Source organism: Pleuronectes platessa, chromosome 8 (genome assembly GCF_947347685.1).
Source record: "Pleuronectes platessa chromosome 8, fPlePla1.1, whole genome shotgun sequence".
Classification (NCBI taxonomy): Eukaryota; Metazoa; Chordata; class Actinopteri; order Pleuronectiformes; family Pleuronectidae; genus Pleuronectes; species Pleuronectes platessa.
The window spans coordinates 8805757-8831286 of record NC_070633.1 but is presented as its reverse complement, the minus strand read 5'-3'; the positions used below and the strand labels follow the sequence as shown (position 1 = coordinate 8831286).

The 25530-nt window shown below is 39.5% G+C and overlaps 1 protein-coding gene across 1 annotated transcript in view; it reads right to left on the bottom strand.

Annotated features, from left to right (window-relative positions):
- The window catches only part of aff2 (AF4/FMR2 family, member 2), a 150687-nt gene that overhangs the window by 91206 nt on the left and 33951 nt on the right, over positions 1–25530 (bottom strand). The window contains exons 2-4 of the mRNA XM_053428681.1: positions 15710–15830; positions 7820–8489; positions 5783–6216 (exon numbers count right to left, since the gene is read on the bottom strand). Of these exons, the coding sequence (XP_053284656.1) occupies positions 5783–6216; positions 7820–8489; positions 15710–15830 (1225 nt within the window). The remainder of the gene's footprint in view (positions 1–5782; positions 6217–7819; positions 8490–15709; positions 15831–25530) is intronic.

The following is a 25530-nucleotide window of genomic DNA, read 5'->3' as shown; positions in this document are numbered from 1 at the left end:
CCCTTCTCCGCACATTTGTCCACTCTTACCCCTGTGTCTGCCTGACTATCCATCTGCACTGTAATGAATGTGCAAACAGGGAGAAGCTTCCTTAAGCATTTGTTGACTTAAAGTATAAAGTAAATCATTCTGAGGCTGTGAATCCACAGCTCGCTGGAAAACAAACAAACAGTGAGCAGCGTTCCGTGGATATACCTCATGGTAATTTAGATATTTCACTGAGGCAGCCACTGCGACTGAATTTCAGTCAGTTAGTAAAAACATGTTTTCTCATTTATTTACTATGCTGCTTTTCTCTCAAGTGTTTCCTTCCACTCCTCGCTTCAAATCAAAGAGGCTTCACTGGCACAGTAAAATATATTTACATTTATCTGCCTGTTATTTCCCACCCTTGTCTTCTGATGCAGTCTGATCCCAGTCCTTCATCGCTGTATGAACAGACCAACAGGACCACTTCACTGTGACTGCAGTGATCATCACTCAGAGCTGGTTCCTTACAGGGCTTGTTACAGGGCTTCTCTCTTTTTCCATTGTGCCTATTAATAAGTTCATATTATTTTAGGGCATTATTGCTTGATGTGTTCGGAAGCACCAGGACTTAACATTTACACATTATCACCAGACAAATGTTGTTTTGGCTAATATTAGGCTTTCAGGCATATAAGTTGCCCACCTGAATGTTTATTTTCTTTCAAACATAAAACCTATTGGTAAAAATGATGTATCAGCTGTAGTGGCAGTTCATCAAATAATAATGTATTTGTCAAATACTAGTTATCAAAACTAAATGTGAAACTGGAGCAGAGCCCCATCACAGGGTAAAAGAGTCTAATCACGTGATGAGAGAAAACTTGGCAGAAGAGGATAATTTTACTAAGTTAGAGATATTTTATAGGAGAGGCAGACCGCCACAGACTGCGTTTATTATTGGAAACACTGCACACACCTTCAAGTGCACCACAAGATTTTAGACCAGAGTAAGCGTTCTACAGACACTGAGTATCTCTTGTCAATTGTTCAGTGTAATCAGTAACAACAATGTTTAAGGCTTCAGGGTTTTATCACCCAGTGAGAAAATGTCCACACTGTGGGATCCCTAACTAACAGGAGCTGCTGAATACACTGTGTAGACAGAGCTGCTTCAGCCTCCGTATCACAAATGCCAGATTTATATATTTCAGAACCAAATGTAGCTAGAATTAAATTGTCATTTTTCCTAAATGTATCATTTTATTGAAGATATTTTTAAAAGAGAGATAACTTCCTCAAAATGAACCCTCCCCTAACTACATGAGGAAATCGTTATCTGTATGTTTAGTAAATTGTGCTGTGATGTGTAGTATTGCCAAATTAAACAAAATAAATCATATTTTGTTTTGATAAAATGTATCAATAACTATAAATAATGTTGTATCCTGTCATAACATTTCTGCATGTGGAAACTAAAAAATGTCTTTAAGTACATGTGCATGTCCACATCCTGTCCAACTGTTCCTACATAACCTGCTCAGCAGCATGTTCCGGCTCAGTGATCTCCCATTGGAACGTGGCGTCAGACTTTTGGACCCCACGGTGTTTCCTCACATTCCCTCGATCAAGTTACTGTATTCTCTAAAGGCAGAATCTTTTCATGCAAAAAGGCGTAAATGAAAGCTTTCTCTGAGAGCGGAATTGATTTGGCTGGTGCTGGCATCACGGTGATTACTGACTGGAGGTCTTAGTCTGCCCTGCTTCTTATTTACCGCTACATTAGTGGTGAGGCACTGTGTGCACTTCTACACCCGCCTGATGGAAACGCCGCAGTGGGCCGTCAAATCGCTGTGAAATTACATCAACTCTCTACTTTGAACTACATGTAAATGAAACTTGTCACAGTGCTGTTGGAAATGTCACCTGTCCCCTCCATGTTTACCTTCTTGCAACCTCGCTCTTGGCGTCTCACAAATACAATTGTATATCCACTTGACTTGAGTGTTGCTTACCTGAAGGGGACTGCAGTGGAAACTCAAAGTAATTGAATGTCACTAAAGGCGTAGAGACAGCCTGACCTCGTGAAGCAAGTGTTTTCATAAAGTTAAATATTTTCTGTGTCCTCTTGCTAGTTTTTCCACTTTGAGAAAAAGAAAAAAAAAGTGTCTACCTGTTAAAAAGTGACAATAGCATATTTTAAGATCCTTTTGAGTTCATGGGGATTCTTTAAAAGGAATTTTGTATATGTTTTGTGATTTAAAAATCTATATAATGGACTTTATGTTGATAGAAGAACACACGTATTGAATCTGCACCAATCAATCAAACAACTCTTCTGAATAGTTTGCTCATTGCAATAAGCTCATTGCAATAATTGTCTCCTCAGCTCTTATCTGTTTAGCCTATCTTAGCTCATTGTTTTGATTTGACAGCTCACGACTTTACTGTCAAATCCGTGGCAGTTCCCTTATCATTCATTTGCAAACACATTAATCTTACAGAGTGACAATATTTAGACATTTTGTTCACAGCTTGTTCCACTGTCCCTCAATGGACCGAAATAGTAGTTCATTCTGCCTTAGAGACCACCACAGCCGGTTTTAAATCAGCTACTAACCAAAAGTGAAGGGGTCAAATATGAGGACAACGCGACAAAGTTTGAGCCGTCTTGGTTATTTTACAATTGAGATTTTGTTTTTTTCTCCAGATTTCTCAGGACGGATATGAATTCGATACCTTGATTAGAGACAGAAGTCATGTCTGATGTTTAGAAAAATTCTGAGTATTTTAATGTTGGTTCTTGTGCTGTTGGTCACAAATTCTGAGTTTTTGACAATTAAACCCCAAATAAATTGATGTAGTCAAGAATAATTGATGTTATAAAGGCACAAACTAAAACCTACGATTTTTAGCGCTCTAAGTGTAAGGTTGCGGCAGCTTGTAAACTTTATTTTTCAAGTGTTTTTTTTACATGACTTTTAGATGGATGTAGTTCACACAGCAGGTATCGTTGTTGTCGTTGGCTTCATCGTTTGTACTTGTAATGAAAATAGAACAGTAAAAGCAAAACATCAGAATACTCCTGTTGGATCCATCTAAAGTACGATCATGTGTTACCTCAGTTTGAGCTGCCGACAACAACTACATTTATATATGTGTGTGTCTGTGTGTGTTTGCATGTATGTGCCTGTGTTTATGTGAGAGAGGCAGAGAAGTAGAGACAGAGAGAGAGATAACACTATTGATCTTTTCCTTACAGTTACAGTAGTCTTAAATCTACCCCTATACAAACACACACACACACACACACACACGCACACACAAACACACGCACACACACACACACATACACAGGGGTTTAAAGGGGACTAATCAATAACTCTATAATGCTAACAGAAAGCTTCCACAGCAGTTAGAGACTTATTGCACAGTCACACACACATAGACACACACACACCACCAAGGCCGGTAAGCACAACCACAGACACACACACACCAAGGCCGGTAAGCACAACCACACACACACACACACAAACAGAATCACTGATGGCTCAACAACGGACATGTGAGCCAAATATTGAGTATTTATACCCATTCATGGCACCTGAACCAATCTGGAACCAGTAACAGGGTAAATCCATCATGTTGATTCACTCCACACAAATTACTTTTATTGGTTTTGCATTTAAGTGACGCATTAGGACCATCGCTGTTGCTACCTTGTGTTGCTAAACTCTCTCTAATCGAAGAGGGAAATGTGGACACATTTTCTGGCATACAAAAATGTACTGCAGGATTCTGTATTTCTCTCATTTGCTGCTTGGTTCAATCCTCTGATTGGCTGCTATTTGCTGTTTAAGCTGCAGAACACATCCAATAACTCACCTAACCAGAACAAATACAGCGATGATAAGGTACTGTAATCAGTCAGTCATTGTCTTCCTCTATCCCTCCTTCTTCTTGCCGCTGCCGCCCAAATCTATTCCCAACCATCGGTCTCCCAGTCTGTATTGAGTTTACGTCTCCTTCCCCAAAAAATTTCACCAGAATAAATATGAGAGGAATGAAAACTAAAAAGTAAGCAGGCGATAATGGATTCTTTGGATATGTGGGTGAAACAAAGAGAAAGAAACCACTCGTGGCCACGAATGTTCTCGCCCTCCATAAGAAAGTGCTGAAAGTAAAGTAAATTTTAATTCCTTCCCTCTCTCCCCCGTCTCCCTGGCTTTCTCCTTTTCAGTGCCATATGCTCAAAGCTCCATCTCAGGCTCATTTGGATAGCTACACACACACACATATACACACAAACACACACGAACCAGCTCTATCAAAGCACAGGAACAGCTGGCTTGCTCGATATGGATGACTACTCGCCTGTCAACTAGTTTCACATAGCGCAAGCACACACACACATACACGCACACACACACACACACATACACACATACAAACCCACACATCATCAAGCCTGGTGCTTCTTTCTGTTTTTAAAAAGAAAGTAAGTGAGAGATAGAGCGAGAGAGTGTGAGAGAGTTGAACGAGTGAGTCAGACAGAGTGATAGAGAGATGTGTGGAGGAATAAAGTTACTGTCATATTAATTTGACGTAACAATTGCAGCAACGTGTGACTAATGACTGACTTTTACTTTTCAAAATAATGAGCAGTGTTCCTAAGAGGAGAGAGACCTGTGGTTCTGAAAAATCCAAACATCACTAGTCACAGTGGTAACCTCCTCAACCAGTCTCACATTCAACGTTTTTGGTTTATCGCAATTCCTGTTTGTGTTTTTCTACGACATGATTTCTTATGGAAATCGATATCTGATAAAATTACAAAAATAATAAAATGTCTCTGAACGCTGTCTTTGTACCAAATTACATATTTCTATAATTGTGTTGTGACATCACTGATTGGGGTAATGTGGCTAAATGTGCATCGTATTGAAAGTTACCACAGATGAAGCCTAGGGTTTGACAAAGCCTGGTTTAAAGGGTTTATTTAATTGCATATTATGAATTTTATCAAATTCCCCTTTAATATTAGTAATATATGTTTTATATTTATTTATTTAGGGATTTTTAAATTTTTCCTTCAGCCCCTCTCCCTTTTTTAGTTTACATTACAACAAAATTTCTCAGGGAACAAATGATAGATGTTGATGAATATAATGACTATAACAATAACACTAAAAATACTTAGTGTGGTTTCATAAGGGGCATGTTAGGCCTTGGTGGGGATGGGAACTCCATTGAGTGCTACTCAGGTTTATACTTTTAGTAAAACAGCATTTTTATATGTTTTGTCTTATTCATGGCTCATCAGTCCATTGTGTAGACCTAACATGTTTGAAAGGTGCTATATGATTAAAGTTTGATTGAAATATAATTTCTTTCAGATGATTCATGATTTCCATATTTATTTTCTTATTTTACTCTTCGAAAAGAACAAATGAGCAAATTTTCCAAATTACTGTTTGTGAGATCTAAACATCTGAAACAACTTTGGAACTATTAATAAATTAAAAAATGTTAAGTTCCTGTTAGCTACCATGCTCTACAAAGCGTTTAAATATTTTGTAAGTATTATTATCATAAAATTGAACTGTGAAATAAAACAAATTAAAATTATTCAGACTTACTTGGAAAAAAACTAACTTAATACGATTTGGTATTGAGTGCTAAATTATATGACGCCTATTACTTCTCATATCGTAATAACCACTAATATTTGGGTGAAATTCTGATCAGAGAAAACTGCATTCATTACAACTATATGCATAGTGTTACTACATAACAATGGATGTTCTCTTACCTCCCCTGTGTGGCTCAGAGTCAGTTTTGGCAGTTTACTCTTCACATTTCCAGAGTTTCCTCCGTAAGCCTGACTGCTGTTAAATCCTTCCGTGGCCACTAGAGGGGGTTTAAGCTGGGGAGAGTCACTAGGCGCCTGGTCCTGGCCGTCCATTGGTCGAACGTACGCTGTGGGCTTCTGCTGAACTGCGACCGGCTTCCCTGATAGGCTACCAGGAGGGAAGGTGGGGGTAGTTAGTCCGGATGTGGGAGTGGTCAGACCAGGAGTGGGGGTCGTCACAACCGATGTGGAAGCCAGCGGGGACGAGGACATCGAGAAGTGAGAACCTGTTTCATTTTCAAATGGGGAGGATTTAAAATGTCCCCCGGCTTCTGTGTTAGTGGAAGACTTAAAGTGGCCACCGTCCATGGTGGAAGATCGAAAATTGCCACCATCTGTGAGAGAGAAGGGAAAGAGAAGAAAACCAAAAAGGGAAAAGTCAAAATTCAGCAATGCAACACCTGCTCAAGCAGAACATTGCTCTGCTCTGTGCTGTCAAAATCTAATGAAGGTTGGATGCCAGAAAAATCCCTCTCGCAGATGGATGGAGCCAATCACAAACATAACAAATTATGGGTTGCTGGGTGGTTTAGAAATCAACTGCGAGATGTGGTTATCATCATAAGCAGATGCTAATTTACAGAAATCCCTTCCAAAAGCCGTCAGTCTGTTTTTCCACAAATATCAAATTGTAAGAAGTTACATTTCTGTTTAATCAACCACATTCTGATGTACTCACCACTTAATGGCACTCATTTCGGGAAATGCATGTATTTACATTCTCATTCACACAAGAATGACACGAAAAGATACAAAACCTCTGTCATTGTCTGTTTGCCTAATATGATCAGCATCCCATTAGCTTAGTCAACACTCATTAAGACCATGATCATGAACAACTGAGAGGGAACAAATGTTCATGGCAGCTTAGTTTTCATTTTAAGGTGCCAACACTGCAAATCTCTGACTGTGAGAATCACGTGATAAAAAACATCTTCTATGGATGACATGAAAGGGAATTCAAATAAGAGACTTCGAGAATAAAGAATAATATGTTAGAAAAAGTCATAAAATTACAAGAAAAAAAGATGAGCATTTTATGAAAATAAAGCCAAAATCGTGTGTATTCTGTAGACAGAACCAAACTGCAAGGCTAACTTTGGTGATAAATAAACCATCTGCGGGATTTCAGAGTTTCACACTGATTTTAAATTAAGTGGAATTTTGACGAGCACAGGAACTCTCTGCTGAAGGTTTTCTAAGAATTGGTTTTCTAATATTTTCATGAAACTTACTACTTGTTTCTTGTAATATTATGTCTTTCATCTCTATAACAACTTTATTCTCAAAAATGTTCTACTTAAATACATTTTATTCTGCTAATATTGACCTTTAAATCTCTAATACACAATTGCCTCAAGGAAGTATGAACCCTTCTTTGGTAACTGGTTTAAGGCACCAAATACATAAAAAATCTAACACTAGCTCATTTTTAAATAATGTGACTACAAGACCAATGGCCTGTCCTAATTCACCCCATAGCCCTACTACTTGGCTCTACCCTTTTGTTTTGCATGTGGCCGTGAAGGGGTAGTGTTGTCCCATTTTTCGATATGATGTAGGGGAAGTGGCCATCTAGAGCGTCAAACACCCCTTCAAGGTAGAAGGAAGTTCCTGAAGGATTTACGAACGGACAAAGCAAGTCAACATGGAGTCCACTGGGGCTCGGATTGGAGGGGAACACTCCCAGCTACGGTCACTTCATAGGGAATTGGGACAGGTCCTAAGAACATGGGTAACCATTTTTTGGGAAAGTTGATAGGTGAATAACACATTGCACAACTGCAATGCTTTCATAAGGATGAAGACAGGAAGCAAAGGAAAAGACACATAGATTGAGTCTTTCTTCTAAAGCCACTCTCATAATGAAAGCAAGAAAGGATAATTCCCAATTAGTCATTTGTCTCTACCTTAAAGAACTCATTGTGTAAGATTTACCTGGGAGAGGAAGGGCTTTGGCTGGGTGGGAAGAGTGCCTTCTCGAAGAAGATGAAGAGGATGAAGAAGACGATGAGGAAGAACAAGGGCTTGAATCCCCTTTCAGACCTAGTTCATCTTTTAGTGAGCTGAACAGTTCTTCGTGTCTTTGCATTTGTTGTTCTTCTAATAAAGATATTTTTCCTCTGCCACCGGTGGATCCTGTAGCCTGACCCTGGCCACTATGTCCTAACCCCAAAACAAGGCCTGTTCCTTGGGAGCTCTGTCCGTGGCCTCCCCTAGACCAGTCCATGGAGTTTCGGGACTTCTTTGAATTCTGATGTGGGTTTGTTGATGTGCTTGATGATGACGTGGTCGTAGCAGGAGGTTGCATGGAGGTTAAAGATGAAGAAGTTGAGTTCCCCATCCTTTTATCCCCACCAGCCTCTACTCCTCCTCCTCCTCCACCACCTACTCCTCCTCTTAAAGTTTCATTGAAAAGCTGAGAGTCCATGGTGGGTCTTTCTGTCGCTGAAGTGGTCGGGGTTTGCAGGTTGTTGTTCATACTGCTGTTTTTGGGGATACCCACCAAGTGGCTCTGGTTGGAATGGCTGGTTAACAGGTCTTTCATTTCTTCGTAGGAGCCCAGCGTGTTCTGGACGCGGCTGGCCAATGCATCACCTTTGTTAGTCTGAGAGAATAAAGGGGAGGACAAAAAGACGGAAGTGTTAGAAAGAGAACTGACTATTAATCAAGACTTCCATTTGACCATTTTTCCACACTGAATGAAAAGCCCTCTTTATTCATCCGGAGAGAAACTGTGAGAGACGGATAGGGTGACCACTGACCAGCCATCAGGGCGAGATGATTAATTAAACACATGCCCCCCTTAAGAGGGTCCGGTCCAGGCTGGAGCAGTAAAATTAATGGAGCAGGAATCATTATTAGCCTGACCCCTGATTCTCAAGCAATCACTGCTTGGAGGACAGTGAGGGCCTCACTGATGTATGGCGGCGGAACACCTTCCGCCTCTACTTAGTAATGCTGAAATGTTCCTCAGAATAGCTCACGAGTATCTTCTGTGTTAGTAGGTGACAGCTGTTTTAATGATGCAACTATATGATTTGATCATTTGGCATTTCTGAAAGGACAAGGTCAATCAGCAAGGGTTTCAGCCGATCTACGTCTGGATCCAGATTCTTGTAAAAAGCCATGAAAGAAGAGGAAAAAAGTGTGTAAAAAGATTTTTATCCCATTATGTGACATTTCCTTTATACCCATGCAACAAACTGCGTTGCACCTATTAGTCATGGGGAAGTGTGAATTATATAGCCTATAATTTAACTGTGACATTCCATAATGAATTATGAACAAACGATGAAGACTGGAAAACCCAAGAAGCTCTCTTCCTTCATCTTCATTGATTTCCTACTCTGAAATGAAAATGGAAAATTAAAAAAGTAAGTAAAAAATAAATTCATAGAAAGAAAAAGGCTGGAAAATCTCTGTTTCAATAAGATATGAAACCCTTCAATATCATTAACAGATGCTACGACAATGACAAATTCTAAAAATATCGCACCTCATCTGTTAAACTTGTCTGTAACTGAGGCAGCAGATCCTGTAGCTAAAGCTAATAATTAAAGCATTACGTCCGTTAGATCTACAACAGCACACATCAGACTCTTCATTTGATAAAAGTTGATAATTGTTAGTTGTTGGCTTGAAATACCATAGAAAAGTTGTCTCTACACAAACAGAAGTGTATGTCTGGCACTGCAGACTGGTACTGATAAAAGCTGAAAACTGTAATTATATTGTTAGGTGGAAAGAATTACTGGTCACAAGAGTTGGAGAAGAGATATTCCATTTTGTCTCAGTTAATCGGGAAAACAGAATTAGGGTCTAAGGTTCTATTTATAACTACAAATATTGCAGTTCAGCATGTACTAATGGGGACTGGAACTTTTGTGTGTCTGTTCAGAATGTCTTAAAAGTACACTGATCTTTATTCTATATTTCTGTAGTGGATTGTTCAATAGATTCAACAGACTTTCTTGACCATAAAGGCAGAGTAGTTGACAGCGGGCAGTCTGCTAATGTGCTAACGTGAAGTGATAGTGTAAAATACAGCCTCATTAGGTTTAGAGGTTGAAACGTAAGGAGTGAGGACGAACCTTGGTCTAATTTTCTAGACAGAGTGAAATTTGGAGAGGTTAATGAATTCATGAATAATGAATGTATGTTCATAGAGAGTAGGGGAGTTTTATGTAATAATGATGAATAATCCCAACACTGACTGAAGCAGAACTTGACACCAATCATGCAGATGTATGTGAGGCTGTCAGGGTGGACTACATTCAGTTCCAGTGTAATCAGAGAGGGGGAAAAACATCCTGTTCACTTGTAGAATGAAATTGATCAATGTATCCTTTATTCTTGAGTCGGATCTTGTGTCTGTTTGTCCATGTGAGTTTCTGTGAATCACTAAAACATACTCTAGTAACAGGTAGAGATCTATGGAGATGTTTCGTTGGTGAGGAGGGAATTCTGTCACTTGTTTTGCTTTCAATAAAAGTTACACAATCTTAGGGGAAACAATAAGGAGCTGTTCAGCTGATTTACCATTTTTTATCATCTTAGTTTAGCATAAATTAGCATGCTAACATAATCAGCAATAAACACTAAATACAGCTGAGGCTGATGAGAATATCAGTTTTAGTTATTTGGCATTGACTTTTATATAAAGATTGACAATGTGTCTCCACCTTCTCCAACTATCCATGAAGCCAAAAGTGCTTTGGCTTTACTTTTAAGAAGCCGTCATATCGTCCATCTTTATTTACAGTCTATTATGATTGGTCATACATCAGAGTAATGGACACATTTAAATTTGGCCTAATGATGGCGCTCTAAGAAAAGTGAGGGGATTGATGAAGTGACAGAGTGATCCCTCCTGTACACACCATGAGTTTCTGCACCAGATTTCACAGCAATCCATCAAACAGATAATAAACATTCAGTCTGAACAACAGTGTTGGATCGACCACCTATTAATGAGCAACTGTTGAACAACATGGATCCACATCCTAGAGCAGTATTAGTTTATATATTTCTTATTTATTTGATAATCAACATAGTTGCTGGAAATCATAAATAGGCTTATTGTTTCAGCACAACAGCCCCACTATCATTGGACTGGAATTCCTTAGGGACCTTGTGTGACTTAAGGGATCTAAGTTCCCACATATACGTTACATTCAGCGCATTGGTGCAGGATAATGTCGAGTTGTGTTTCACTCAAATTTATGGACCAAATACCCAGGATTATCTAGTGGCTGAGACATTACTTCAGCTTTATCTCTCAAGCGCAGTTTTTAACAACCGGCAAAATCGATAACCAGATGAGACTCCTAAATTTGCCACCTAATGTGCTGTTAGACCGGTTACTAATAATTCCCACTGCAACCTGCACACTTCCTAGCCTGGAGGAGGAAGAATATAAGCCTGGAGAGACAGATTTGATGAAATAAGTAATTTGTGGTAGACTTTTTTTTGCCAAGGTGGATTTGCACAGGACTAAGAACACAGACTGAACATTATCTGCCCCCATGGTTGTGAAAACATCAACTCTATGTGACTGAAAGCAGCATCCATCTTTTCTACCATGTGTGTCCTCACTTGACAGTATCCTTCAGTATGGCTGAAAACCACGAAAATAACATAAAATGAAACAGTGCAAAGAATCAAGACTTTTTTACAAAAGAGTCATACAAGAAACCAGAGAACTGCATTCAAATAATCTTAACAAATGGAATTTCTGTGTGACACACACACACTCACACACACTACACACCATGGCAAGCCAAAGTTAGCTGTGAATAAATTAGCCCATCTCTTCTCCATCTCAGGCTCATGAATAAAAGATCTGGTGGCTGAAGAGGAACAGAAAACACATTTACAGAGAGGCAAAATGGAAAACAGAGGAGAGGATGAATACCTGTGTGTGTGTGTGTGTGTGTGTGTGTGTGTGTGTGTGTGTGTGTGTGTGTGTGTGTGTGTGCGTGTGCGTGTGTGTGTAAATAGATCATACCCAAATAGCAGCTAACAGCATAACGCTCTTTAACAGGATTAGAAGAGGGATAAGCTAATAGCTGACAGAGAAAATGAACACTGTAGAGGGAGACAGAAAGACAGACTTAGAGTGGCAGACAACTGATATATAGAGCACACAGGTAGAGGGAGAGAGAGAGAACAGAGACAAGTGGAAGAAAAAATAAAGAGTAAGGATAGCATGAACGATTCAAGTTCTATAAATCCTATAAAGAGAGAGGGCTGATATAGATCTGTAAGGTTCACTCAGCACTTAGACACAGGGAACGTGTGGAAAGGGTGCAGGGGCCCTGCTAATTCCACCGCATTGTGTGAAGCACAGTGACACCGTAAGAAAAAATATGAAAATGTTACTGTGGCAAATAAATCAGCAGTAGAAAGTAGCTATGTGTGCTAGAGCCGTTTTTCAAGTTTAGCAGAAGCGTGAGATAAACTCGATGGAGGCAGAACATTAGCTGCGAGGAAACAAAGAGCTGGAATATATAACAGCTCAACGGGTTATCCCCTGTGAACGATGCAGTCACTTACAGAATATTTCACTGCTTTACATTTTTTGCTGACGTATTTTTACCTTCAATTATAGTTCCCCTGTTAAGTTAATGGGTGTAATTAATGAGAGATGTATAAATCTTGTGCACAGCGGCATGCTAGTCAAATGACGGTATGATGTATTAATGAGTGCAGCACCCATGGGACGTACATTAATACTGGACAATTCTGGACCCTGCGATTTATTTTCAAGCTGTGCAAATGCTGGCACCAGATACATAGAAGTTGAACATAATCATTGAGTTTTACAGATATGTCTAATGTTGATTAAAGCGTTTTAACAAAACTCAGCTTCAATATGTTGCCATTTTTTTGTCTTCATTCTTCATGAATATCATCATTATTATTATTATTATTTTTTAATTTATTTTTTGCAACAACTGTCAGAGGTGAGGTCTGTCTTGAATTATTTCTGAAGGTTTCTTCACTGCTAACTTATCACAACTCTAACTGTGTACGATGACATGAAATGAGCTTACACTATAAATTTAGTAGAGCCACATTTCCACATAGCTTTGTGTCTGTGTGAGTCGACCGGAGGACCTACGTGATCTCCGAACCCAGCTCCAGTATTTTTCTTATTATTTTTTACTTTGGATGTGGATTTCGAACAGAGCAAATAGAGTTTGTGCCACAGGAAGTTAGCAAAAAAGAATAAATAACTAAAAGTCAGTTGTATTTATAGTCAAACTGTATTATTGTATAATTAAATATACAATTTTCAGGCAGTTTAACACATAATGACTTTCTATATTGTCATTTTGTTAAAATAAATAAATAAATCTGAAATAAAATTTGTAGGAAAGCCATATACATTCCTATACATGCATTTATTTGAATATTAATACATATATTAATATAATTGGGTAAATATTGTGCTTTTTTCAGCAATATTCTAGCAGCAGCTCTGTCCCAATTTTGCTCCAAATTAATATTCCACGAAACTGGGCATTGACAAACCGACAAAATTAGCTCTAATGGCTGCAGTGACGTTGCAATCCATCCATAAAGGCATGGCATTTTCATGTATTGGACCCTAGGGGGTGTAGTCTGTATGTGAAATGGAATTATTGACATAAAACTGTGAGGAAAAGAGGCGTAACTGTCGTAAGTAAGTAACTCTTTATAAGACTCTTGGGGGTGTAACTGCACACTAAAACCTTTGCAGGCATTTGTGTTTTTTATGTACTTTCTTACCACTGATATTTTGTTACAGGATAACAAATCTAATCTTCAATCAGAAACCTGAATTCATAATCCTCTCAAACATCATTTAAATATCAACAGAGATTTCTGAAATATCAACCTAAACACAGTCTAGCCAACATCCCTGCATGCCAGCTCCTCTCTCTCTCTTACACACACACACACACACAGTCACACACAAATTCTGACCTCACCTCAGCACCCTTAATTAGTTAGAAACAATTATCTGGAGTATGGCGGCACACAGGATTAGATTCATTATCAGAACAACCTCTCATGTGCTGCCACGGCCCCCTGGACCTGGAGCAGTGTCTTAGTGAGAAGCCGTCGTGTCCTCTGCCTTCAGACACAGCAGCAGTTAAACACACTCTGCCAAGATCCAAAGCCAGCCTGTCCCAAGGTCGATACACTTGGCGGCATAACCGAGTGTTGAAGTGCCTGGCGGTAGCAAATGAGAGTTAACAAACCAAAATCAATTTTATACACAGGGGCCGTGGACTTTATGCATGGCTAGTTCCCTTTCAGCTAAAGCAGAAACAAAGTGATGGCATCTCAAGTGCCTCAGATCAGAGCGGAGCAGGACCTGATGCAGGAGGATGATACAGTGTTGGTCTCAGAGGGAGAACATGAGGGAAGAAAAGGATATCAAGAGGCTATAATGAGCCATAAGCCATCATCAGCATTATCAGCCACAAAAACAGCCTTCAAGTAAATATATAACGCAGAAATGTTTGTCGGCTGGCAATAACAGTCCTTTTAAATTGATTGCTTTCATGAGGCTAAATAGTTTCACATGAGCCTAAATCACAAAGTGAGGCTGAGTTAGAGGAGAGCGGTCCGTCCTCCCTGATTAAGATGTTGTAAATTCACTCCATTTGCCCGAATGGAACCGTGGTGCCAGGTACGTAACTGTGTCCACTTCTCCCCCTGCTCAGATCAATCAAAACCTCACAGTGAAATATAAAGCTGTCTCCTGAGCAGCAATGTGTGTGGAGAAAGCCGCACTAAACAACAGCTTGCATAAAGAATCAGTGTAAAGAACCACAGCAAGGCTCGCGTTCTCTGCAGCTTCTGATAGCTTGTGATTCAGTCCTTCAATTTAAACAGAGAAATGGTTCACCTTTTACTTTGAAATTAAACTGTTGGACGATAATAGCACTGTCACATACCAAGTTGGAGTTCAGAGTTAGGATGAAAGCAAAGGAAGACTGCTTATCATGGCTTCCGCAAAGCTACATTATAGAATCATTTGGACATGAAATAGCAGGTAAACATAGGTGTTAAAGCCAATTCATGCTTATGTGTCGAAGCTCCAGCCAACCCAAGCATAGACGTATACCTTACGTCGTACACTGAAGTCCATATCCACAAAAATGTAACTATAGCCCAGACCGCAAGAGCTGCATGTGATTGGTTTGCTTGGTAGCATCACATCTCAGACCTGCCGCCATTTTTTGAATTGAGAAGAACAGGGACAACGTCTTTCTTTTACCGGTTTTCTTTGATAATTTTTTTTTCTCTTCAACAACAGCTCTAACTCCAACACGATCCGTTTAGTAAAACCACCTGAAGTAAACTGGGACGCCAGAGAATTCGTAAATAAGAGGACCGGAAACAGGAAGAAACTCAACACCAGCTTAGAAACTCTCTTGCCACTAGCATTTTGTTAGTGTAATGTTAGTGTTAGTGCAACTCACACAAACCTACACACAACTATAAGTACTCCATCCAGTTCTTAGGCTAAGTGCGTACCTAACGCGTAGCTTCGACGCAGAAGCATGAATCAGCCTTAAGTCATCACATTAACTTAATCCATGTATCTAAACACAATATAACCTCCATTTATATGATTATAAGATCTGTACAAAAAAGACTCTGGTTTTAGGTGGAGTTACTTGCTGGAACTATATCATGACTAATGGACTCCAAATCATACAATGACACAGGAGTGCTATTAATCTCCTCATCTTACTCCTAGAAAGAACTATTAAATAACTTGTATCAAATTATTAAACCTAAATTCTTAAACATGAATCAACTTACTTTATAAGGTTCTCCAAACAGGTTGAATCCAGTTGAGAACAGGTCTTCATCCTGTTGGACCTCCTGATTCCTCCTCTCCCACTCTCTCCTCTTCAGGACGCTGCGCTCTGACTCCAGATGACTGGAAACACAAAGGAAAAAAAGCTTGTTAGCATCTCCCACTGCGGCCAACACACGGCCTGGCACCAAGGAAACCCACTGGTTTTTAATGAGTATCGCTAACAAGTCGTTTTTGGAACCGCAAAGAGCGTTTTGCTCTTTTCCCGCAGTGTGATTAGAGTAGTCACGTAGCTTGAACAGGGAAATAACAGGGTAACTACTGCCACTGCATCGTGTGAAAATGACTCACATTGCACGTACAGAAAGAGAAATGAGGAAAAGAGTAGAAAAAAAACGAATCCTTTAGGCAGGTTCAAAATACCAGAAACAATTGTCTTATCCAACAAGATTTTGACAGAGGGTTGAACGGTAAAATACACACATATAATTATATATGAAGCTGAAAGGTTTGTTTAGACTTCTTTTTTGACAGGCTACTTAACAAATCTGGCTTTCTGATCTGTCACTAAATATTATTTCAGTCACTACCTCACCTCGAACACTGGCTGTCCTCACTGAAACAACAATCCTACTCATATTTAACGTGCAAACACAAAGACAACATGGAAAGCGTTATGTCTCTTTGAATTAGCTCAGCAGTGGGTTTACTTATTTTTCTCAGGTCCTTTGAATTATTCCCAGTAGTCTGTGAATTTGAGCTGCCATGTTATCAAACTAGCATAAAATGTTTATGTCATGCTGCTACTGTGTGTCATCAGAACGTCCTAAAACTTCTGCTTTAAGTAGGAAAAATCATTAAGGATAGAAGACAGATTGTTTCATTCATCATTAACTTTATTATACACATCACATACTACATTCTTATTCCTGCTGTTAAGCATGGCACTGAGACTGTGAAGCACTTAGCTTAGCTCTGTGTATGGATTGTACACATGACAAAACAACCTGTCTGGTTCTTGTCTAGTTCTTTCCTACTACTCACTATGTAGAGATGTCTTATGTAGAGAGCTCGTCAGCAAAAGAATAAGACACTTTCAGACACTACTTGGTGCAATTTCTCTGAGCTGAAAACTCCGTCATCAGAGTGACCAGAAAGAGTACTCAAGCTAAAGTATTGTTACTTCATAATTATAATGACTCAAGTAGAAGTAAATGTACTCATAAAATGAAGTACTTGATTAAGAGTAAAAAAAGTATCCCATAAAGAACTATTCAAGTTGTGAGTAACTTCATTAGGATGTCTTGCGTTCAAACAGGATATTAAAGAGGTTATAACAATGTAAAGAGCACATTGATCGAAATTAATTAAGTGACATGTTCAAAAACTAGGCAAATGCCAAAATACAGTACTTTCAAACACCAAGAAAAAACCTTCACTGAATCTATATATCTATATATCTATATTTTTATGTGCCTGCGTGCAGCCTTAGATCCTCAGGTGGCCGTACAAAAGTCTAGGTTGAAGACTAAAGGTGACCGTGTTTTTGCCTTCAGGACCCCTCGGCTTTGGAACGGCCGACCTGAGGAGATAAGGCCTGCAGAGTCAGTGACCTCTTTTAAATCACTTCAAAACCCATTTTTATAGACTTGCTCAAGTCTCATGTGATGTGTTTTTATTGTGTTTTTATTGTTTTCTTTTCACCTTTTATTTTACTTGCTTTGCTGTTAAAGCACTTTGTAAACCCTGTTTTTTAAAATGTCCTATATACATAAAGTTTTTATTATCATATTATATATATAAAGACTATGTGTATACTGTATATTAAAAAATGTTGAACTACATGTGCCAACAAGGGTTTCCAGAAATAGCATATGCTATGTTTGTGACACATTTGACACAACACAGTTAAAACATCTAAACTAATAATTAATTAAATTAAATCAAATTTATCATATAAGGACTGGCACATTTAAATTAAGTCTTTGCTGGAAAGCAGAACACAAGAAAGTCAACCAAAGCACAAGACATAAATTGTGTTTTACAACTACAACATTAGCCAGAGCTCGAAAAAGGCAACCTTTTGCAGTTTTTCTATTTATAGTAGGGCTAATATGATGTAACGTATGCCATTAGCTGGGTACTTTCATTCATGAGTGCATTCATTTTTAACGTAGGTGAGCCCACTGGGAATTTAACTCCTTATCCAGGCAGTGTTTATGACATGCTGTACCCACTGAAGCAAACCACTCTGTAAAGGCCAGATGCATTTAGAGCCAGTTTCAGTTGAAACCTCACTGGGTGTCCTGTCAGTGTTGGCGGATGATTCACAATTTGCTTTAAATCTTCTAACATTTCTTCACTCCTGTTTTGAACTATTGTCTAGTGATAGACAGAATTTAGCTTGACCATTTGATTCATGGTTGGTTCTTGTGGCATATATTGAAGAAAGACAGTAAATTATGATAGGAATGGCTGGGAGCAACGGAGGGGACTCTCCAAGTTTTTGGATCCTGTCCCTTACATAAACATGGTAAAAGCAAAACCCCTTTAACAGAACGGTTACAATTCAGCCTGCTCTTCTAAATGCCACTTCACCGGCCTCCACAGAGAAATCTAAAAGCTGGAAGCCAAACTTGAATATCCAAAGTACAAAGTAATATTTATGAGTGTGTGTGAATACTGGTTATGCATGAGGCTGTGGCCTGCTGACCCAGGAACGGGCATCCTGTTTTATCACATCCACTGTCGAGAGATGAGACAGGCCGGGTAATTAGCGATCAACACAATTAAAACAGACTTTCTCTTTTTCTCTACCAGACCTCGCTTTCAACATTTAATCCATCAGCAATATGTGAGTGGGAGGGAGAGAGAGCAGAGAGGCAGTAAGAGAAAAGAGGGGAAAAAAAACACGGAGGCCCATGGGAGGAAAAAAAAAGACCCAGTTTCAGGGCAACAGACTCTTTCTTTAAAAGGAAAGAAAAATAACAGAATGATGAAAGACAGAGTGGAGGGATGGGGAGAGGAAGGTGGAATAGGAGGAAAGCAGGAGCAAAAAACAAGAGAGCAGAGGGAATACACCAGACAAAATGAATGACAGGTTTGGTGTGTGTGTGTGTGTGTGTGTGTGTGTGTGTGTGTGTGTGTGTGTGTGTGTGTGTGTGTGTGTATGTTAGCGTGTGTATAGCCGTATACATAGATGTGATCATTGTGTGTGCTGGGACTGCTGCTTGACATGTGCATTGTCTGTCAGTGCAGGGAGATAACTGACAGAGCTGTCACTATGACAAACACACACACACATACAGTACGTATACAGATGCGCACAGTGCTACAGTCCCATGTGAGAGATCACTGTCTTTGTCTCGGTGTGTCACACACTACATTCACACAAAGGGAATCAGGTCAGACAAGGTAATTAACACATCCAGGATGTATTTCCCACCATGTGGCAGGGACACAGTACAAAACTACCTGTCATACACAGGATAACCTGTCCGTTTACCCTCCACTGAACGCCTTCTTCTTGTGTCTGAACCACAGTGCCATGGTCAGACAGGTCAGTCAGAGACTTTACAGCCACCTGCTCTGACACGGTAAAACACCCCTTGGTCTAAATCAAGCTCTTTGAGGCGTGCAGGACTGGTGACAATGGCTTCACTTCCATCTAAATGTAGCAGACATTTTAATTTAATTATTTGAATACAAATTATCTATAGTGCTGAGTTAAATAGCAGGTAGAGCTAATTCTACTAAGAGGTGCATTAAACAACTGGAGAGGAAGACAGCTCATGAAGCTGATGCAATCACCAATCAATAATCAAATTGTGAAATTTGGTGGGAATCCACATTAATGGCAAATCAAACAGTTTTTAGTACTTGTTCAATATTACACTTATAATTATATACTAGGGCTACATGTTATTTATTATGCTTGAAAATGTATCACATATAATCTTTAATTGTTGGTAGTGCCCCCTATGTGGTCTGCAGTAGTTTTGGACTGACAGTCCTGGTTAATTGTGTCAATGTCTACAAACATAATTGTTGGCGATATCTAGATCTGCCATGATTATTCAACTAGTCCGTCGGAAAAAAAACATTCATACATTCATAACCTTGATATTAGATATTTTTAGTTTTTTCGATCACAAGTTGACAAATGCTCTGTTACATTATTAAGAGCTAATTTCAGTGGTTTAATTGATTTATTAAGAATATAATTGGCAGACTTATAGATAATGAAAACAATCATTATTTACAGTCCTGGTAAGCTCACTTCAGTTCAGCATCCACACATGGATGTTTTTAGTCCCAGCTGTTATTTGAACTATCATTTATGCAGTAACTCCGTGGCTGAAGTTACAGGAGACACATTTAAGTTTGAAATCGAACTACAGATATTATTCAGATTTTAATTGTCTTCTGATGGTCATCGTATTCATATTATTATTCATTTGTGATGATATCAGGTCGGTACAGAGGCGGCAGCTGGATCAGTTAGTTTGTCAGCAGTTAACAGCACTGCTGATAAAAGTGAAACTCTGACTTTTCAGGGTAAAAAAAAAGACAGATGATGGACAGACTGACAGATGGATGGATTGGTGGGGATTAATGGCAGCGGTGATAACAGCAGTGGGCATACTGTCGATGGTGATATTTCCTGTGAATAAAAATGTAGCTGTGGCAGTATTTTTTCTACCACTCTGCTTTCCTCCTGTGTGTGTGTGTGTGTGTGTGTGTGTGTGTGTGTGTGTGTGTGTGTGTGTGTGTGTGTGTGTGTGTGTTTGTGTGTGTCCTGAAGTAATGCTGATAGCCAGAGTAAGCTCTGGGAATTTAATCTCAGCAGAGCTATGCTGTGCTCCCCTGATAACTAAATACACACACACACACACAGACACAGACACACACGCGTCTCGAACACAGCGTCATCACCCTCTCATTCACTTTCACTGCACAGTGTTTCAGTATCACTCTCTCCACCCCTCAACATCTGCTGCCGCGGCTCCCTTTAGCAAGGCAGCTCACCAGGCAGCTGCCCAGTGGAAGAACAGCTCCTCTACTTGATGGATGAAGGTTAATCGGACGGTTTGCTTTCAGGAAAATGAACTATTGCAGCTATGGGGGTTACAGGATTGTTTTAATAGAAAGTGCAACTGAAAGACCGAGATTTATTTGTCATAACGGTCCAATATTAATAGTAATGTGCTGAAATTATAGTATATACTTTTATTTATTACATTTACTTCCACTGTGTAACACTGACGTCTTACATTTAATGTCAGTAAAAACTGAATGATTGTTTCCAACACACCGCACGGCTGTAGCCAGATGTTGAAGCTGGTCAGTGGGCTAAAATGAACGTGTTGAAGTGTCTGTGTTGTGTCGTCAGTGGGAGAAAGGCTCCATGCCTGCTTATGTCATCAAGAGAGTTTCTGGAGCTGCTTCATTGAGAATCTACTGGAGCCTGACTTTGTGGACTCGTGCTGCATTTGTGTCTCGTGGGAATTACCGTCCCAAACGTTCAAGGCAAATGGCTGGGAAAGATAGCTCAACTAATTTGAAGCCATTGAGACATTTGTGTGAACTTCAGTCCTTCGCACTTAGATTTCACAAAGTAAACACTGATATACAGATCCTATCCTTGCTCATTAGATGAAAATAAGTTATTATATAGCTAATTTTAATTCGAAACGATTTTGTATACAGTAACACTTATAAGAAGGGAACCTTTATCCGATCATCACTGTCAGAATATCTAAGTTGCCTTGTTTCTTCCAAAATTCTGTTGAAAAGTAAGAGTTGGGGGGCGCCCTTAGCTCGGTTGGTAGGGCGTCCCCCCCATGGGCCTCGGCCAGCAGCGGACCCGGGTTCGATTCCAGCCCGCGGTCGTTCTCTGCATGTCACTCCCCTCTCTGCCCCATTTCAACTCTGTCTCTAAAACTATCAATAAAAAAAAAGCATAAAAATGCCAAAAAATAATCTTTAAAAAAAAAAAAAGAAAAGTAAGAGTTGACCTGATGAGATCAGCATCTGCTCGAAGGCATCATGAGACTGAGGTCAAGGGTTTGATGTCTTTTCTCAACTTACACCACATTTGGATTTGTAGATATAGCTGTCACCACACGCTGAGGTCACCTGCACCGCGACATGAAAAACAGATGAACCAGGACTGAACCACACTCTTCATTCATGCTTCACAGTCACTGACTCACTCATAGTTGCCTGTCTACCAGCTGGCTCTACCAATCATATTCAAGCCAATATAATATTATAATTATAATACCATTATAATTTAGTATTTCTCCAATGATTTGATAACTGATATCATGTTCTCATTTATGTTAGTCAAGAGGGGCTAGCTCTGTCAGCATCCTGTAAATATATGTCCTGATCTGAAATGTCAAACAAAACAAACTAGAATGGCACTTATAGAGTTCATATCTGCCAATGTCCAACAGTTCTGTTATGAAACCAGATTTACTAGATCTGGAATTTTATCTAAATCTGCTCCTTATTGCAAACACTCATAAATGTCAATGCCTTAAACATGTCAGATCTTTTCATCCATTAGTGATTCTCTGAAAAATCAATGGAAAGGTAAAAAAAAATTCTATCTCACAAAGAAAAAAAAAAAATCTTGGGTCTGCCCTCTGATCCGGATCGGCCCCAGAAGTGAATGGCATCTACCCTGACCCATACAACATCCTTCCCCGAACTTCATGGTAATCTGTTAAGGTAGTTTTTACGTAATCCTATTTATAAAGAAACTACTGGCGGATCCAGGGGATGGGGCCAGGGCACCAGCTGAAATCTGTTTGGCCCCTGAAGTACCCCTGTATCTTCAGTAGTCTCTTTTTTATATATAAACTAGCAACTACAAACAATAAATATGACTATGTATTTTATTTTCAAAGCTTTTTTTCTTTTTGCCTTGTTCAAAGCTATCGAGCTAACAGTAAGCATGGGATGACTTAAATGTGCACATCAATGAATCAGGAATTGCATATGGATGTTGGACATATAATTGGCCCCTCTGTTTAAATTGTGGCCCCTTTATGGCCCCTTATTTAGAAGATCAAAGATCCACCACGGAAAAAAACTAAAAGAAATGGTTGAAAAAATAAACTCCTTATTGGAGGGGGTAATAATGAATTGAATGTATAACATTTTCGTGTATTAATGAATATTTAAACACACTTAATCTCAATTAGCCCAATTAGGTTCAAATAAAGCACAATTTGAGCTCTATATTCTGTTCTTTAGAGTGTTAATTCTTTGTTCACATTCACAACACTCAAACATGATGGTAAAACTGTTTTTATTTCATGTCCAAGTTTAGCCCACGCTTGTATTAGTGACACCTCTGTCTGTAATGCAGGCATATATTATTTGCTTTAAATCATTTTATTAATCTAATGCTTCTGGAAAAGAAACAGCACTGATGATTATACCTCTAGCTCAAGTGGTATTATTAAATCCCCTCATATTTTCAACCTTTGCATTTTATTTAACCTGCATTCATCTAGGCAGCTCATTTAGGAATAAAGCCTGCTTCTAGTGTGTGTGTGTGTATGTGCGTGTGTGTGAGGGGGAGAGAGAGAGAGAGAGTGGAAATGTGGGGATGAGGGGGTAGAACGAGTGTTTTGGAATGACAGGGAGAAGTGAGGGGGATAATGAGAGGAGGAGGAAGAGGAGGAGTGGGGGAAGGAGAGAGGAATAGCTGACAGGCAGCAGACAAAAGCTTTGTTTGAAGTGTCAGTTCAACAACGCACCGTGTGTGTGTGTGTGTGTGTGTGTGTGTGTGTGTGTGTGTGTGTGTTCATTCAGACAGCATTAGACATCAGAGAGATATCAGCAGGCATTCCTGGATAGACAGAGGAGAAGGAGACGATCCAGTGAGCCATCAGTATGAAAATATACAGCTCTTAGCTTTGTGCAAGTGGATGGATCGTTAAGAAAGAGGATCCCAGAAATCACTGCTTTGTGCCTTTGTGTGTGTTCGACATGAGAGCAAGTATTATAATGAGACACAGCCTTCAAACACATTGTTACCTTCCGGCTTTGTTTTCATGCACATCACACACCTGTATGTTTGACACTGATGGATAGATAAAGAGACTGAGAACGAGGACAGAGCAGGAATAAGACGGGACTCGGCTGCTTTGTGTTCTTATGTGTGTGTCACTTCTGAGACAAGATAACACTGACACACAGACATATAGAAATCACACAGTAAATGTAAAGGAGTTCTCTCTCTCCTTTACATATGTACACATTTTTCTTATACTGTTTCGTCTTTTTGTTTGTATTTAAAAAACGTCTCAACTCCACCAAACAACAAAAGCCATTAGAGTTTGAAAGTGAGCAACACTAGTAAAACTGTGTGGAGTTCCTACAGGATCAAACCACTTTGAGTAAATTACATCAAATCACACCAGCCATTTGACAAACCATGTTGTTGAGTTGTCGACTCCTGAGTGTTTTCTGTTCTGTTCAAAACACACATTTCACATCATTCACTCTCTTATATGAGAGTCAATTAGTGAACTTTACCCAGTCAAGATGACGAGAGTGAGATGATGTGCAGACTGCAGAAAAATCTTCAGCGGTTTAATCATGAAAAATCTCAGGCAAGAATAACCCTCTGTGTGAACCCACTATCACAGTGAGAAGCTGCTTTCAGACATGCACTGGATTCTTCCGTATTTTCTCCAGAGGCGTGCATGTGTGAACGCAATTGTCCGAGTGATATGCTCCCCAGTTTCTAGGGAATTTATCTGCCTGACCTTCTAGTATAAGGTCCATAGAAATGCAGAAGTGTAAGTGTGTTAGTGTGAACACAACGGGGATCCCCTGCTGGATTCACCAAGAGTGAGTGGAGGGGTCTGATGGCGCTTGAAACACGCGACCGATGCAAAAAATGAAAATGACATCAAAAAACCTCCCGTTGCGTTTGCATGTGTGTACGGCAAACTGCGGTTAAACTCCACAGACAATTCTCCAGGTCATGTCTGAAACCGGTTTCAGACCAAAAGGACTGAAATGAATCAAGCAAATAACAAATTATGCTCAAACATGTCAACAATAATGTAGTGAACATATAACCCTGCTTCAATAAATTGTCCTTTATTATTTTTGATACTTTCGGAATACTTCTACTAATATATCAACCTTGACTGATATTTTGTGTCTTTACTGTGAATTACATTTTTAACTATTCACTTCTTCAGCCCTGGGTTCTGTCTGCAGGAGCTAATACATACATAGAGTGTATACTGCCCCAGCAACGTCCATCCAGTAAGATAGGGCAACCTGTGTGTGGCCTGACCATTGACAATGCCTCCTCCCATTATCCAGATATTTAGTCACTATAGATACTTACGCTGCCATCTTACACCAACATCGCATATAGAGCCAAATTCTGTGCACTAGTGACTGGGGATGCATTTCAGCATTGTAAAAAGCGAGAGGGACATTTTGTAATTTAAAATCAATGTGTGAGGTATCGTTTACAGTGCATTTGATTGGTAAGTGTCACATTTAGAATATGTTACCATTTCTTAAGTGCCTTTTCAACATGGGAGACTGGAGACTCTATCTTTGCAGAGTGACAAAAACGTGTGGTTAGGGTGTGTGTGTCTATGTGAGCATGTAGTAAATTATGTGTCTCAATTGTCGTAGGTACTTTAACATAATGGCTTTTGGAGCCCAGTGAAACAAAGGATTATGGAGAGAGAGAGGGAGAGGGGGAGAGAGATGTTGAAGTGTGTGTGATACAATGAAAACAGACCACTTAAGCACATTTCTGAGTGCAAACACT